This window comes from Nothoprocta perdicaria, unplaced genomic scaffold (genome assembly GCF_003342845.1).
Source record: "Nothoprocta perdicaria isolate Ctin4 unplaced genomic scaffold, notPer1 scaffold_49, whole genome shotgun sequence".
In the NCBI taxonomy this organism is placed as follows: Eukaryota; Metazoa; Chordata; class Aves; order Tinamiformes; family Tinamidae; genus Nothoprocta; species Nothoprocta perdicaria.
This window is the reverse complement of record NW_020455743.1, coordinates 3,388,857-3,404,020: the sequence shown is the minus strand read 5'-3', so window position 1 is coordinate 3,404,020 and position 15,164 is coordinate 3,388,857. Positions and strand designations below refer to the sequence as shown.

At 35.0% G+C, this 15,164-nt stretch overlaps 1 protein-coding gene across 1 annotated transcript in view; it reads left to right on the top strand.

Annotated features, from left to right (window-relative positions):
• Positions 1–15,164, top strand: part of CFAP47 (cilia and flagella associated protein 47) — a 283,396-nt gene that overhangs the window by 108,792 nt on the left and 159,440 nt on the right. Inside the window, exons 43-45 of the mRNA XM_026047310.1 lie at positions 3,957–4,065; positions 4,974–5,200; positions 11,423–11,603. Coding sequence (XP_025903095.1) covers positions 3,957–4,065; positions 4,974–5,200; positions 11,423–11,603 — 517 coding nt within the window. The remainder of the gene's footprint in view (positions 1–3,956; positions 4,066–4,973; positions 5,201–11,422; positions 11,604–15,164) is intronic.

The following is a 15,164-nucleotide window of genomic DNA, read 5'->3' as shown; positions in this document are numbered from 1 at the left end:
CACATTACAAAGATGTTATGTACATGCTGGCTTTTGAAAATAAAAATATTTTCTTTCATTTCTTGGTTAAAATACAGTATACCTATAATTCTGAGAGGAAAATGCTATGTAAGAGATTGATTAAAGGATAGACAGCATTTTTGCATAAGGTTTACATTAATGAATGTAAACTGAATTTTACTGCCCTTTAATCCCCTGTGTATTTATGGAATGTCATCTTTTACTGTAGAATCATTACATCTAATAATACTGTAAGGAATGTTACTTTGGCTTTCCTAGACAATTAACTACAAAACAAATAAGAAATTTAAACCATTTGCCTTAATGGGAGCAAGAATGATGCTTCAGTCTTAGGCTAATGAAATACGGAAAGGGAAGGAATATTGTCTTTACGGTACTGTACTTTCCTCTGCATTTTTTGCTGTATCAAAGACATGCTGTCATTTAAAGTAACATATTTTTCCTTCTCTCTCTCTCTTTTTGAACTACCTATCTGATTTCCATTCAGTCCTTGTTATTAATGTAGCTATAAAAATTTTTGAGCAGTGCATGCTGACTTGCAGTTTCTATTAATTAATACAATCTGTCGTTTGCCACATGTATGTAACTGAAATTGTTTTAATCAAATTACCAAGGCCCATTGGCCAACTTTCACAACTTAAAATGTACATGCCACCTTTTTGTAGTCCTTTATCTTACTAGTCTGTCTTCTTATTTCTGTGTCTTTATAAGTCCATCTTTTCACCTACTAAACTTCTCTCTTGTGTTTTGCCAGATGGCAGTGTTTGCCAACACCCTGCTTTTTCTCAGATCTTTTGTTTTTGTGGGGTTGATCTCAAGGCTTGCATTGAGACTCCTACCATATGTTTGCCTTCCCTCTATGCAATTACACACATTTAGCATTCTCTCTAACACACATTTAGCAAATGAGGAAAGAATTGGGCTCAGAGCTATGGAACAGTCATACACCTCAGGTGAAATGGGAAAGATTATTTTTGATAGCCCCTGAAAACTGTATCACCACAGAGGTCACAGAGAAAAAAAATAACATTAGACACAGCAAACGACCAGTTTTTCTTCTCGTAGCAGGAAGCATTCACGTCTCTGAGAGGCTATTGCTGTGCTTTTGCTGTACTTTATATATTAACTATTTCTGAAACTCCCACTCCTTTCAGCTAAAAGCAGTAATGCATTTAGAGGCTGCTGAACACGCAGAGCTTTTGATAAATAGCACTTCAGGTTAGAAAAATTAAGTCCCATCCACATAATTGTATTGTATGTAAGACAATGTGGTAAATCTCCTAGGGGAGGAGGAAACTACAAAATAGCTAGAGTGTTTTTAGAACTATTCAGTAATGGCACAGGAAGAAAGTGGCTCTTAGGTATTGTGCATATGGCTGCAATATTCCAATCATACAATTTTCTCATAGAAAAACCACCATTTGGAAGATCAAGGGGCTTCATGTAGTTATGTAGTTCTTATCTATTATGGACTTAAGCTGTGTGTAATCTTACAACACATTTAATTCACCGCTTTTTTTTTTTTTCCTGTCAACCTTTCTTACGCAGTGTGACGGATGAGCTAAAACAGTATTCAGAGTACAAATGTTGTTTTATTGCGATCAGTGAAGGTGCTGAGATGCACATTACTTGTTAATACTTGAATCTGACTAGGAATACCATCATTAGATAAACAACATTTATGTGATAAAAGCAAGAAGCTAAATTGATTCCATTCTTTTTTTTTTTTTTTTGGCTACTTAAACATGTTCCTTATTTATTCTTTTTCTGAAAGAATGTGGGTATTAACTCTCCTAGCGTTTGTAATGACAGGTTGTTTGTAACACAGGGTGTTGATAACGTTTCTCAAGGATTTGTTTCAATATTTCTTTTTGCTTAAGAAAAACGACACTGACATTCTTCCATTTATTAGCAAAGACCTTCTCAGAGAAGAAATTGTGTCGTGACCAACAGATAATCAGGTTGCTTTTATCTGTTGATATTTGTTTCTAGGAGTGAATTTACATGTCAGCAACGCTTGTTTTCAGTGATAAATTGTTATGAAAACATAATTTAAAAGTGACAGTCCAGACTTTCACAGATGACTGCCTAATACAAAATATAATAATGTTCTAATGCTTAGCTAGGTGTTGTTCTTAATTTAAAGATGACTGTAATGGAGAACAGCCAATCCCTAGCAATTGTATGTTGTTTTGAAAAATCAGTTAGAAATGGGATTATAATGAGTGGTTGACAATAGTTTTTAATATTATAATAATTACTTTATTACTTTTTTTTCTGTGCTATCCTATTTGCATCTGATCAAACTAGAAATATAAGGCATTAAACCATAAAAACTACCTAAGCTCTCAACATGCCCATGCTTTTCCAAAGCATCAAGAAAAACCTTAGCTCAAAAAAACCCAATATTACATTCTGTGGATGTCATCAGAGCCAGACTCTTTGAAAGTGAAGAGGGAAATAAGAGAGTTTCTCCTCACACATGTGCATGTTGATGTCAGTGATGATAAGGAAAGTAAATGGTAGTAAAATGGCATCCTAGCAACCAATACCTTCATAAAATTAGTTGTATGCTGAGAGCTTGTTAATGGCTTTTATGGAAGCAAAACACTGTGTCAAACAGGAATAATTCCTGTTTAAATTGGTTCCCAGAAGTGGCTATTAGTTTCTGTGGGAAACCAATTTTGCTCTAGTTTTGTTTAATCCCTCTCAAAAAAAAAAAAAAAAAAAAAAAATTTGTCTGAACTAACGGAAAGGAGAAAATGCCATCGAGCTTCATCTCTCCTTTTGCTGTGTCAGAAACAAATGTGCGATATTTTCAGCCTTAGCATAAAGGGTAGAATAAAACGGAGGCCTATCTTACGCTGTTGAACCATTGCATAAAATTGCATTACTGAGTATTAGTGAGATGAACTAGATGATAGAAATAATTTCCCTTCCATGTTGAATGAAGATTAAATGACAGAATTTCTAGGGCAGGATTTCACAGGGTGTAGCTTACAGAAATCTGGAGGATGTCTTGTTGTAAAGCATTTAATCCTTAACTGTATGACCAGCAGAAGCTAATGTGGTCCAAAAAAAGTTTTTAGGGAACTATGAAGTCGTCAAGGCAATAATAGTGGTATATCTATTCTTTATCTCTGTCTGAATTAGATTGATAAACTAATCTTGAAACTTCAGTTACCTTATTTAGCTATCTTTTATTTTTGAATGTTCTGATTGAAATCTTTAGTGTGGAATGTTTTTAGTTTTCTTTTGGTAATACTTTTCTATCTTACACTTGTATCTTTTTGATTTCTTCAATTCTTCAGTAGTTCAAAACACTTCTTTTTTTTTCTCTTTTAACTAATTTATCCTTCCTTCTGTGGAAAATTACTCTCTTTTGTTCTAGGTTATTTTTGTGTTTACTCTGATGCTTCAGTAGACTTTTTTGTTAATTTTGATGAAATGAATAAAATTTCTTAACTTTCTTCTGAAGGAAAATTTAGAAGAATTTCCATGATGCTATCCTGCTTTTACATCTGCTCTTTTTTCTTTGCCAGAGATTAAAAATGCTACTGACTCAAAATTACTGTATATGCTTTTTAATAAAAAATTCTTAACAGCCATGAGCAATAGTCATCTGGTTTGTACAGTTAAAATATACAGGGTTTAACTGCACATGATTAAATTTCATTTTATCATTGTATTTATTGTTCAGAGTATCCTTATTCAATTAAATTCATTGTAAGTTGGAAAGTCTGTATTACCACAGGAGATTTTGAAATGATTGTTTTGTTTAAAAGTAGTTTTAAAATAATGAGTCTCCTGAATATATAAATAATTTTGTAAGTCAAATCTTCAGGTTTACTAGATTTTCTTTAGTTTTAATGTTTTGCCATTTGTTTTGCTAGAGCTGCTTTCTGAATAAGGATGCATGCATTTCTGTGTTTCAGATTGGAGAATTTGTATACCTGGTAGAGGGACAAGGTGATTTCCCTTTGCCGTCACCACTGCTGCCAATTGATAGTCCAAATGTCCTGAATGTGAGCAGTACACTAGAAGGTAAAGTACTACAGTTGAGGACAGTTCATTTCATGGACCAACTCAACAAGATGGATAAGTTATCCTTGAAACAAAATGCACAAGCAGCTGTCAGTCATGCAACCTTCTCTACTATGTGTGAAAAGCCAGCCAGAGTCATGTGGGATGATTTTGCCTGACATGCCACTGAAATGACATACCAGAAATCCCTAATATACTCTTCACTGGTTATTATGAGCTATTTAATCTTATGGCCTCAATTGCTGCCCTGTTGAGATGAAAACCAAGGCATGTGAAACACTTCTTGTACGCGCTTGGCCAAGCTGGATGGTAACACTGCCGTACCCCGGGGCTGCTGCTATGTGCACATATGCACCTTCATCCACTGTTCTGCTTTCCAAAATATTTTCTTACCACACATTTTAAAGTGGAAAAACAAAAAGAGTATATAGGTATGATATGTGTAAAAGACACTGAGAGCTGTAGATCTCAGAATAAGTGCATTTGAAAACATTGCGAGTTTAACAGGTATAATCAGAATTACACTGCTGGTGGCTTCATCTAGGAGGAATAGAAAATCATCTAGAGCGATAGAAGGTGACATGTTGGTGCCAGAAAGGCTTTCTAAAGCTGATGTTACCACTCTGATAGCATGTAGTAATAGTAGTAATACTGAAACCCGGGGTTTTTTATTAACTAGGACAAGATACCTTTGATTTGGATTTTGGGCTAACGTTCATTTTTATTTTCTCATTATTATGAGTATACATATATATTTCTTGAGTAAATAGCATGTATTATCAAATGCATATGAAAGAAATTTTGTCTTTGGAGGTTTGGGATTTAAAAAATGTTCTGCAATTACTTCCGACAGCACCTGAGAAATGACAGTTATTACAACTTTATTACAAATTTATTTCTTTTTACAGGTCCGAATAAGATGGAGCCTATTTTGCAGATGAAATGTGGTCTTGCTCAGACTCTGGAAGAAAATCTGAGGATTCCACTGGTCAATGAAGCAAGGGAAATGGCTCTGGCCATTGCTGCACAACAACAGATGTCAGCTCTGGAGTATGAAAGAAGAAAGATCACGGGCACTCTGGAGAGCAGTAGCGTCCGAGTTGCCGTTGCATTGCTAGGACTATCCAGAGTAGAGGTAAGAAAAGCAGTTAGCTGCTACTGTATCTTTTTGTTGTTGTTGTCCTTGATTTATAGGTCTGAATGTTCTGAAGATGTCGCCTTATTCGTGTTATTAAGCAGTGCTTCCTTTAATAAATCTTAGCTACAGCGAAAAAACACCATCAGCTTCTTAGTTAGCTTCTGGAAGTGCACCTTGGTTAAAGAACCTTTCACACACTAAATATTTCACACACTAAGTCTGTGTTGATGTATCCTCTTAGGAATGTTCTCATAGGGAATGCAAATTCCTAAATGAAATTTTTCATTTTTTTTTTAATTAAAGAATAGATTTGGTGAATAAATCAAGGCGTAGGAAAGATTTTCTTGCTTCCCAATCAATCCAAAATAGTTTTGGAAAACAGCAAATCTTCCTTATAAGCTATAGCTCCCTATGTATGCATAAGTTTAACCTAGGGATAGTTTTCTAAACATTCAGAACGTAGGGTGTTTCTTTAAAAATCAGTTTGTACTTGTGAATAAATTTATAATAGCAACGTTGCCACCTAAACAAGCTTTTTTTCTTGTATAAAGTTCAAATGTAACCTTATATGGCTGATAGTCAAACACTGAGTTTTATGGTTTAATTTCCCTTGTGATCCTGATGTTACCTGGCCTCCAGTGGCTTACTGTGCCAGCTTTGCATCTGGACTGCTCCCAGAGTGGGGCTGCCCGCGCTTCATCATTTCCAGTACTAAGCAGGAAAACATTTTTCTGATGTCTTGATGATATTGCTAAATTTATATGTAACTTTAATTTTTCTTTACAGGTAATGAAAGAAATGTACAACAAATTAAATGAGGAAGAAGAAAGTAGATTTAATCTGTGACATTTTTGGTAGGGCAGGATTTTTAAACATGTAATCTAGGATCAAATATTTTCCTTTTGGATGTTAGTCTCTTCCCTGCTGTGGTGACATTTAATAAGCTTTTCTTAATTAAAGGCCTGTAATACCACCATCCCTTAACAAATACATGATGAAAGACTTGACTGCTCTGAAGTTGTGGAATTAATCAGGGTTGAGAACAAAATAGGAGTAGTCTGTGTACCACTAGGTATGCTAAGACCTAATGTGGTTTCTGACATGGATTACAAAACAGTGGAGGGTGATTAGATTACTTGTGAAATATGTAAAGATGGATAGTAATACTGAATCAGTAATAACATGAGAGGTGATATTAATATGTAGAAAGATGTATTTTACAGCATTCACATGAAGTCTTTTCATTGTTCACGAGAAATAAAATGGAGTTATTCTGATATATGCCGATGTAAAAAAAGACTTCATACTGTGAAAAAATATTTCCTGGTATGGTAGCTCACTGTACAGATTAAATGATGAAAAATCTTCCTTATACTTTTTTATCATAAATTCTCACTTACTGCTTGCATAAAAACAACAGTATACAAATTCTAGTGACATTTATTGAAAAAACTTTCGTGAGGGAGGACTGCAATTTAGTTTAAAGATGAAGTATGCTTTTCGTTTGTCTAAATGTCCTTACCTACCACTAAAAAAGACCATCCAAAGCACCTGCAGTTTGATGAATTTATGTGTGGCCATGAAATCCTTTGGAAGGTATAGATCAGAGCTAAATCTTGCATCTCTGGAAATTTTTTACTTTTTCATTTCCTTTTCACCTTTCTACATAGTTCTTATAGGTAGAACTGTGTGATAAAATAGATGGGAAGGTGTCCTTATGCTATTACTGCTTGATGGTCCATCTGCTTATGTAAAAATGAGTGAATAACTAAATAATTGCACATTTTTTCTTTCTTATTAAAGTGTATGTTTTAGTCCTGCCTGCTTACTCATAGAAAATAGGAATAAATATATATTTCCAGAGTTACACTGAATGTGTATTTTCAGTAACAGGCACTGTATGTTTTTATTTGACCAATCTATATGTATGGATTAAAATCCTAGATATTTGTGCACTGTGTTTTTACAGATGCTTTTCCTTCCTGGAAACAAAAGAATACATTTTGATCGTGTCTTTGTTGATTAGAGATATGAGAAGAAAAATGAATTTTTATCTCTTTTTAGTGAAACATGCACGGATCAGAACGTACTTTGTTTCTGAGTTGAGTACCACTATTGGGCCAGCATTACATGATTTACAAATAGAGTTGCATGGAAAAAAGAGCTAATGAAGAGATAGGAAAGAAGGACATTAAAACAATAAGCAGCCAAAGATACTGATATCAAAGATGAAGAGAGAGAAAAAAACCCAAAAGATTAAAATGAGCATCCATTTCCTGTTTAGTCCTATCAATATGCACTCCTTTTACATAAAGGCATTGAAAGAGGAATTGAATGCTCCCTTGTCTAGCTCTGACTGTGAATGGGGTTTTTTTTTTGCCTTTTAATATAAAAAAAGGCAAGTTCTAAATTTTATTTTTTATTTCTACATTTTACGAGTATTAATTTCCTACCTCCTGTTTAAGTATTTAATTACTGTAATTCCTCTTAAAATATTTTGGGCAGTTGTAAGAGGAATATACCTCAGAACTCTGTGTCACAATCAAAGTTGGGGCTGCCATTATTATAAATAATAATAAATTGCTTTTGTTGATGATGAATAAGAGAAAGTTGTCAGTGAGAAGCTTAGGTGAATATAAATAACAGTGGAAGAAAAAAGACATCTAGAAATAGGAAATAACACAGGGAAGATGAGCATATGTGGTTGAGGTTGATATTGCCAGAGGCTGTGAAGAGAGTGAAGTGAGAAAAAAGAACCCTGGAAAGAACAGAATAGCCCTTTCATTTGGATATGTCAGGGGGAGGATGCTGCAGCCAGTGAAGTGGCATTCAAAATGACGTCTTTTAGCTTTCTTTTCTCTAGTTATCCATCTAGAGCCTCCAATTGCATCCAGTATCTAGGTACAGTCTCTTTCGTTTAGTCAGGAATGAAGAAAATCTCCTTGTATAATTAGACACTGATAGGAAAAAGAGAGATGTTCTACAAGAATCCCAGAGCTAAAGCTTAAACCTCCCACTGCTGTCTGAACTGGGCTCTCTGCAGACATACAACCAGACTTACATGTTTTTTTTCAGTGGACCATTGGATCTCATGGAAGAATTGTGATCTAATCTAGATAAGTAAGTTGTGATCTTATAGGTAAACTGTAAAAATGTTTTAAACTAGATTTTTTTTGTCCTCTCTTGGAAGGTGTGGCTTGTGTGAGAATGGACACCATGCCTCATATTCTACCCATAAACAGCTGTAATCAAGTTATCCAAGTTTTCATCTTTCTTGCTCTGCATGTGATGACTAGCCAACATTGAATATTTTATCTTAAATACATCATGAGAATTCTGATGGATTTTCTTATGTTTTGCTCAAGAGAAAATGAGTGGAGAATTCGTGTGTTTATAGCTTATGGCACCCATGGCTTGGCAAATGTGACAGAATACCATGCGACATTTGTCTAGCTCTGCTTCCAGAGGCGTGTGCTCTTCATCCCCAGGGTTCAGGAACAAGGATTTTGTTGAGGCTTGCACAATTACAAAAAAGTTGTGAGCTAAGTTCTCTGCAGTGCTGTTTGTGTCCTACTGTTATGGGTTTTCTTAAATAATTTTTTGAGGTATCCTAAGGAAATAAAAAGTCAGGGATGATCTTATTAAAAAAAAAAAAAAAAAAAAAGAGGTATTTGGCCAGCTTTCAGTTTGTTGAATTTGTATAGCGGACCGCCGTCTTGTGTTGTGGTATTCCATTTATTTTTTTGGTTGTGGGATCAAGGCAGTTTCAAAAATCACAGGGATTTCAGAGAAAGTCAGGATACACGGTTCTTTCATACATGAAGAAGGATTTTTAGAAGTCTTTTCTTGGAAGGAAGAAATGGAAAATGCAGAATGCAAGGAATAAGTGAGATGCAGCAGCACTCTGGAAAGTATGCAGTACATACTGGAAAGAAGCAGAACTATTGCATGATGGATCAATGTTTATCTGAAGTGTTTTGCATATTTTATCTGTTCTTGGACATGTTACCCTTCGAGGCAATAGAGTTTAGTCTTATGTGTGTTTATGGGTGCCCCTCCCTGCCCCTCACTATACAACTCCTTAAAGCAAGTTGCAGCTCTCCTACTGAAAGGATTATCCTTCTTTAACCTCTGGCAAGATACCAGGACATATTTGAAACATTCATAGACTAACCATGGTTAGAATACTAACCATCTGAGCTTTTTTTCTCTAATATATTTTAAAAGACGAGAGAACGTGAATATGGATACTTCAGTGATTTTAGAAATCATGAAATATGTCTTTGTGATAATTACCATTTAAATGTACCAGGAGCTCAGCTGAAACTCTTTTAGTCATATTATGAGTTAAGATTTTCCAAATCTTTTTAATCTACTTCTGTGTAACGTATTTTAGGTGACCTTGCTTGAGCGGGGAGTTTGGACTAGATCATCTCCAGAGGTCCCTTCCTACTTCAGTTATTCTGTGATATTGGACTTTTATTCAACTGAAGTTTTTATTTTATATTTGGCTATGTAGAAGATCAAAATCAAATTTTAACTGGTAAATGCATGTCAATAGATTGGTACTTCCTATTACAAGTGAGAAAGATGCATGTTCCTCCTCCAACCCCCCCAGTGAAATCTTTTATCATTTGTATTCTATCAGAGAGAAATGGACTTTATTATTAACATTACAACTGAATCATCAGCACTCATTAATTCTATGTTTGTGTGCGTGTATGTCAATGGGAACTATAAGGGAATTTCCACTGAAATTAAGGAAGAGTGGGTTCAGTTTCTTAACTTACATCACATTTCATCTTGTACCTGCCCATGAATTATTTTGAAAATATGAGTGATGCAAGAGAAAAAGTAACTGCATTAATACTTTGTTTAGGTGAATATTATTGTAGGCATATGCATCTGTCCAGTCATACTTTGTGGAACAAGTGTCTTTAATAATCATTTGCTCCTATATTTTATGAATTTTATAAAACACTATATTGGCCACTGAAGTTTAACAGATTGCCACATTCCATATGGAGTTTGTGCTTAACAGTGTATTGACAATTTGGACAGATAAATAATCAAAACCAGCAACAACAACAAAAAAACCCAGATGTAACTTGTAAACCTGCAAGTGAATGTGAGTTCTCTATTAAACCAGAAAACAAAATAAAATTCCTGTTGATTTGAACAACAGGTTGACAGTGTTCTTTTCAAGAGTAATCTTAATCCTTATGAAAATTCTTTTTTTCTTGTTCACAAATCTTTCTTTGAATTTCTCTGTTTTTAAATCATAGTTCTCCTACTTCTACACTACATAGTTTTGCTTACTTTTAAATATTTTCAAAATAATTGGAATCCTTCCTTAAGAATCAGTGTTTCTACTGTTTGTCCCCTTGTGATAATGCTGAAATGCCTACTCTCCTGGCATTATAGAAAGCCACCAGGCTTTGATTTTTCATAGCGTAAACATATACTTCCAAGTCAATATATTTTTGGCTAGTTGAACTGATAATTGCTAATCGCTGCAAATATACTGTATTATTGGATTAAAAATGGTTAATTTGGGGCTATAGTATGTTACATTATTGCATTATTTCTGTAAAATTCTTTCAGATGTTGAATTTGATTTTCATTGAAATGACCTATTTTGAACTTCCCTTTATGTACTGTCCTAATCTCTTACTAATAGGTTTCATGCTGTGGATTAGCAAGACCTTTTCCCAAGAATAGGAGCTTATTTGTCCCTCAGATTTTTGCTTTATGCTTTGATTTCTAAACATACTGTGTCACACCAGTGTTGAAGTTAGTTCAAATAACTATACATGTATTGCTCACAAAAATAGGAAAAAAAATCCTTATTGAAGTTTTTAGCATTTAGAAACTTTGAGAAGTGGAAAAAGAAACATCTGTCTACAACTGATATCAAATAGATTTTTCTTTTAGTGATTTTTCTCCTTCCCTGAACAACTATAAAACCTTACAGAGTGAGGAGGCAGACTGAAAAATCTCGGAATGCATTGTTTTTAAGTGAATATTTCAGATGCTTTATATCTAAAAATTTATCGAGGACCTTTCTTTTTATAAGGATCTCTTGCCGTTTCTAGAAGTTGCCTGATTACCAATTCAGTTATAGAAGTATGCCCTTAAGCTTGTATAAGTTTACATTCCTTGATCTGCGATCCCGTCGCGAGGATGACTCCTGTGTGCACATTCCTTCTTCACCTGCAGAGAGATGCGCTCTTGCAACCCTGTAAATTGCCCCCAGAGCCGAAGTCGGTGGATTACAGCGTCCAAGTGAACATGCAGGAGTTCTTTCAGCTTCCTGAAAAGGTCTCTGTTCCAGTGCTAGCATCAAGCAGGGTTCACTTGAATGTTCCTTCAGAAAAAGACCTTTCACCTCAGAAAACAGGTAAGAGCTGCTTGTTGCTGTAAGTTGCAGCTTAAACTGCATGTGATGGTGAATTGAGGGAAACAAAATTGCAGACAATTTTGTTTTGTTTTGTTTACTTGGTTTACTTGGTTTGCATTTCCATACCACCTTTGCTAGCTGATGATAAAAGCATCAGGTGTATCTGATGACAACTCTTGACAAGTGATTTTTGGTTTTGGTAGTTAAAAAGAGTCATTTCTTCGTAATACTGGTAAGAGATTAATTTATAGTCAGTTCACTACTGTGAAGAGTTTATAGCTCTCCACATTTCCACCAATGGTAACAGAGTAGTTTTCTGCTTGAGCTGCATGGGCAAAGTGATCCTGGTCATGTTATCAGAAAAGACCCAGAAAATAATGCCCCAGTTGATGTTGCTGACATCAAAGATTCCGCTGTGCAGGAAGTCCCTGGGTTTTTGTACAGCACAAACAAAAATCTGACATAGCTGCTACAGACTACTCAGTATTGCAGGTCCTCTGTGTTAAGGTTCATATGCTTTATCTTTTCTTTCAGCATTTGGTAGAAAGAATCATTTTACTTGGACTGCATGTTCCTGTAACTTCTTGTGGCACTAGGAGCTCATGTTTGTTTTCATACATCTCCCATGTATGTGGCATCCCATGTATCAGTATCCCATGTGTTTGTTTTCTGGGTAAAAAATGATAGGTGATTTTTAGCAAATTTGTTTGTTACAGATTTCTTCTGTCTGGAGTAGAGAGCTGTGCTGGAAAACCTTTTAGGGTATCTTTGGGCACATTTTTAGGAAGAAGAGAAAAGCTACTGCAATAGCAGCAAAACTAGTCTGGAGTATAACTACAGGATTAGTACAGTTAGTAAGACTGTAGAATAGATGTAACACAGGTTGGTGGAACAGATATAACACACAGTGGAAACTAAAAAAAAAAGCCTTGAAAAACAGCATATTTAGATCATAGTTAGAATCCGTTTATCCTTAAGAAGTAATTACCTATGTTAGCAATAATCAATATAGGGGTCAAATAAAATTATAGTGGCTTTGTAGAGTAGTATAGGAGATTTTTGGATTATACTGTACAGGAGAGAAACAGCAATTGGGAAAGATGGGAAGCTCTGCAAACACAAATCCAGTAAGGGCATAATGTTACGGGCATCGTGATCTCTGAACAAAGGTTACTGACTGACCAAAGAGCAGGTCACAGTTGCTTAGCAACCTCTCAAATTATCTTTACAGGTTCAATGAGGATGAGCATGCATGAACATTTTAAAATACTAATTGCTAAACTGCTGTGAAGAAAGTAAATTACTTGAAAACAGGGGTTATTTTTATATTGGTTGTTGCTTTTCTTTTTTAATCCATCAATCAAAAGAAGTGATAAAAATATCAGAGAAAGGGAAGTACCTAGGGGGAAAATCAGAAACTAAATCATATATCAGGGAACACAATCTTTTAGATATTTATTTCCTTTCTAGGACACTTAAATAGTTCCTTTCAGGAAGAGAAATCTCAGAGATATTGCAGAGAGCTAAGTGAGGTTTTGGGAATGAATTTAGAGAGGTGGTGAGATGAAGAACAGCTAAAATGGGAAGATGAGATAATCAGCTTATAGTGTGAAAACGGTGGAAGGATTCATTCCATGGAATGAAATGGACAATGCAGTTAGATTCAGTGTATTTGTTTTGCTAAGAGGGAATTTTATAGTCAATTTGAAAATACAATATTCTGACAGAAATCAGCAGATGGTGTTCCTGTAAATAAAGACAAAATGTTGGTCTCATCGGGAACTTTTCTGTTATCTCAAGAAGAGGCAGGATTTTAGCCACTGTGGCACTTTGCTTAGGATGAGAATAACTGCTTCTTCAAAGAAATGTCAGTGCTTGGCTTTATGAAGAAAAATAAAGGTCAAACAAGATAACTAAAATCAATCCTTGCTTCATAAATTCTTAGATTACAGTTGCAAAAGGGTCTGGCAAATATTATAAGAACTTTGTCAAATGGGAATTAAAGATAAAAATCAATGCCAGATAACATAGTTAAATCTTGTAAAAAAAGATCTTTCTACGTTTTTGGCAGTATTGCAGATATGAAGGGGAAAAAAAACTAATACAGAATTCTTGCGTTATTTCTAGTGTGACATCCGTGCAAAACATGGACTTGTATGGAAAGAAAATCATTCATTAGGCAGATTTAAAAAGGAGTGTGCTGATGCAGCAGCAGCTTCATTTGTTGCTAATAAATAACTAATATTGTTATTGGAGAGTCATCAGAAAGTGAACCTTCATGGCCCATTTCCGGTTGAACATTGTTATTTTTTTCATTAGTAATGCAGAAAGTGTTCATTAAGTTAGCATTAAGTTAGTAGTGACACAGATTTTTTGAAAGAATGGTTAGTTGGAATTGCTCTGTAATTACAAGGATAATACATAAATAAAGTATATTTATTTTAGTGCAACCAAAATTGTGGTAGTATGTGTGGGAGTAGAGGCTGGATGGTTCGGAGTATTTGGATGTTAAGTTAAGAGACTGTTTTTGGAAAACAATGACTGCAAAAGGCATGGATAAAATCTCATAAAATTGTCATCTCAACCTGAGTTCTTAGAGCTAAAATGACCAATTAGATCTATTGGTAAATTAAAGAGTACACTCTTATACTATAGAGGGAAGCTGGCTGATAGTCTTTGTCTTAGCATGCAGCTACTGTGAGAATGTCCAGAATATCTATGGTAGAACTGAAGTTCTATCATATGGTTGAACTGAAGTTCAGAAGAACTGAACTTTGATGTCTGTAAGAAGCTTATGGAAATTCTGAAAGAATTTAGAAACCATAAAAACCATAAACCATAAAAAAGTTCCAGTGATAGAAAATAAGGTTTAGGGCAAGAGTAACAAGCTATCACTTTCAACTCTATATGATTGCCACGTGCTTCAAATACAAGGGCCCCTATGGTCAGTGTTCTGTGACCAAAAATAGTCTATTGATACTTACTGGCGTGGAAGGAGATAATTTAGTAAGGAGGCTGCCTTGAGCAGCTTGCCTAGAGATGATCAGCCCAGCCCCATTTCATACCGAGATTGTTGGTGCAACTTGGCCCTGTTCGAATTGTTCCTGGTGTTCCTGGCCTCTTTCTTTGTGATGAAAGGAATAGTACAGAAGAAGGTTACGTAGCACAGTGATTGCTCACCCTTGATTTAAAATAGGATCCTCAGGGGATTCTGTTTCTTCGACTCATCAAAGTAGCCGGGGAAATAACTCAATCCCTGTTTATACCACTGGTTAAGAAGAAAGGTAACTAACAGTAGAACTTTTCTGTTTTATAATCAATAGAATAAGTTTAATTATCTAAAAACTCATGTTACCCGTGCTTAATCTTAACATGAGCTTTTTCTTGGCAACATGATAGTAGAGAAGGTGAATGTCATTGGAGTTAAAGTAATGGATCCAGTTTTTAAGTAGCATCCAACACAACATCCAAAAACATCTCTGTACTTCACCAAGCAAACAAGTTTTCTTGGATAACAAACAAGTTTTCTTGGATATGGCATCCCTAGAGATGGTTTGACTG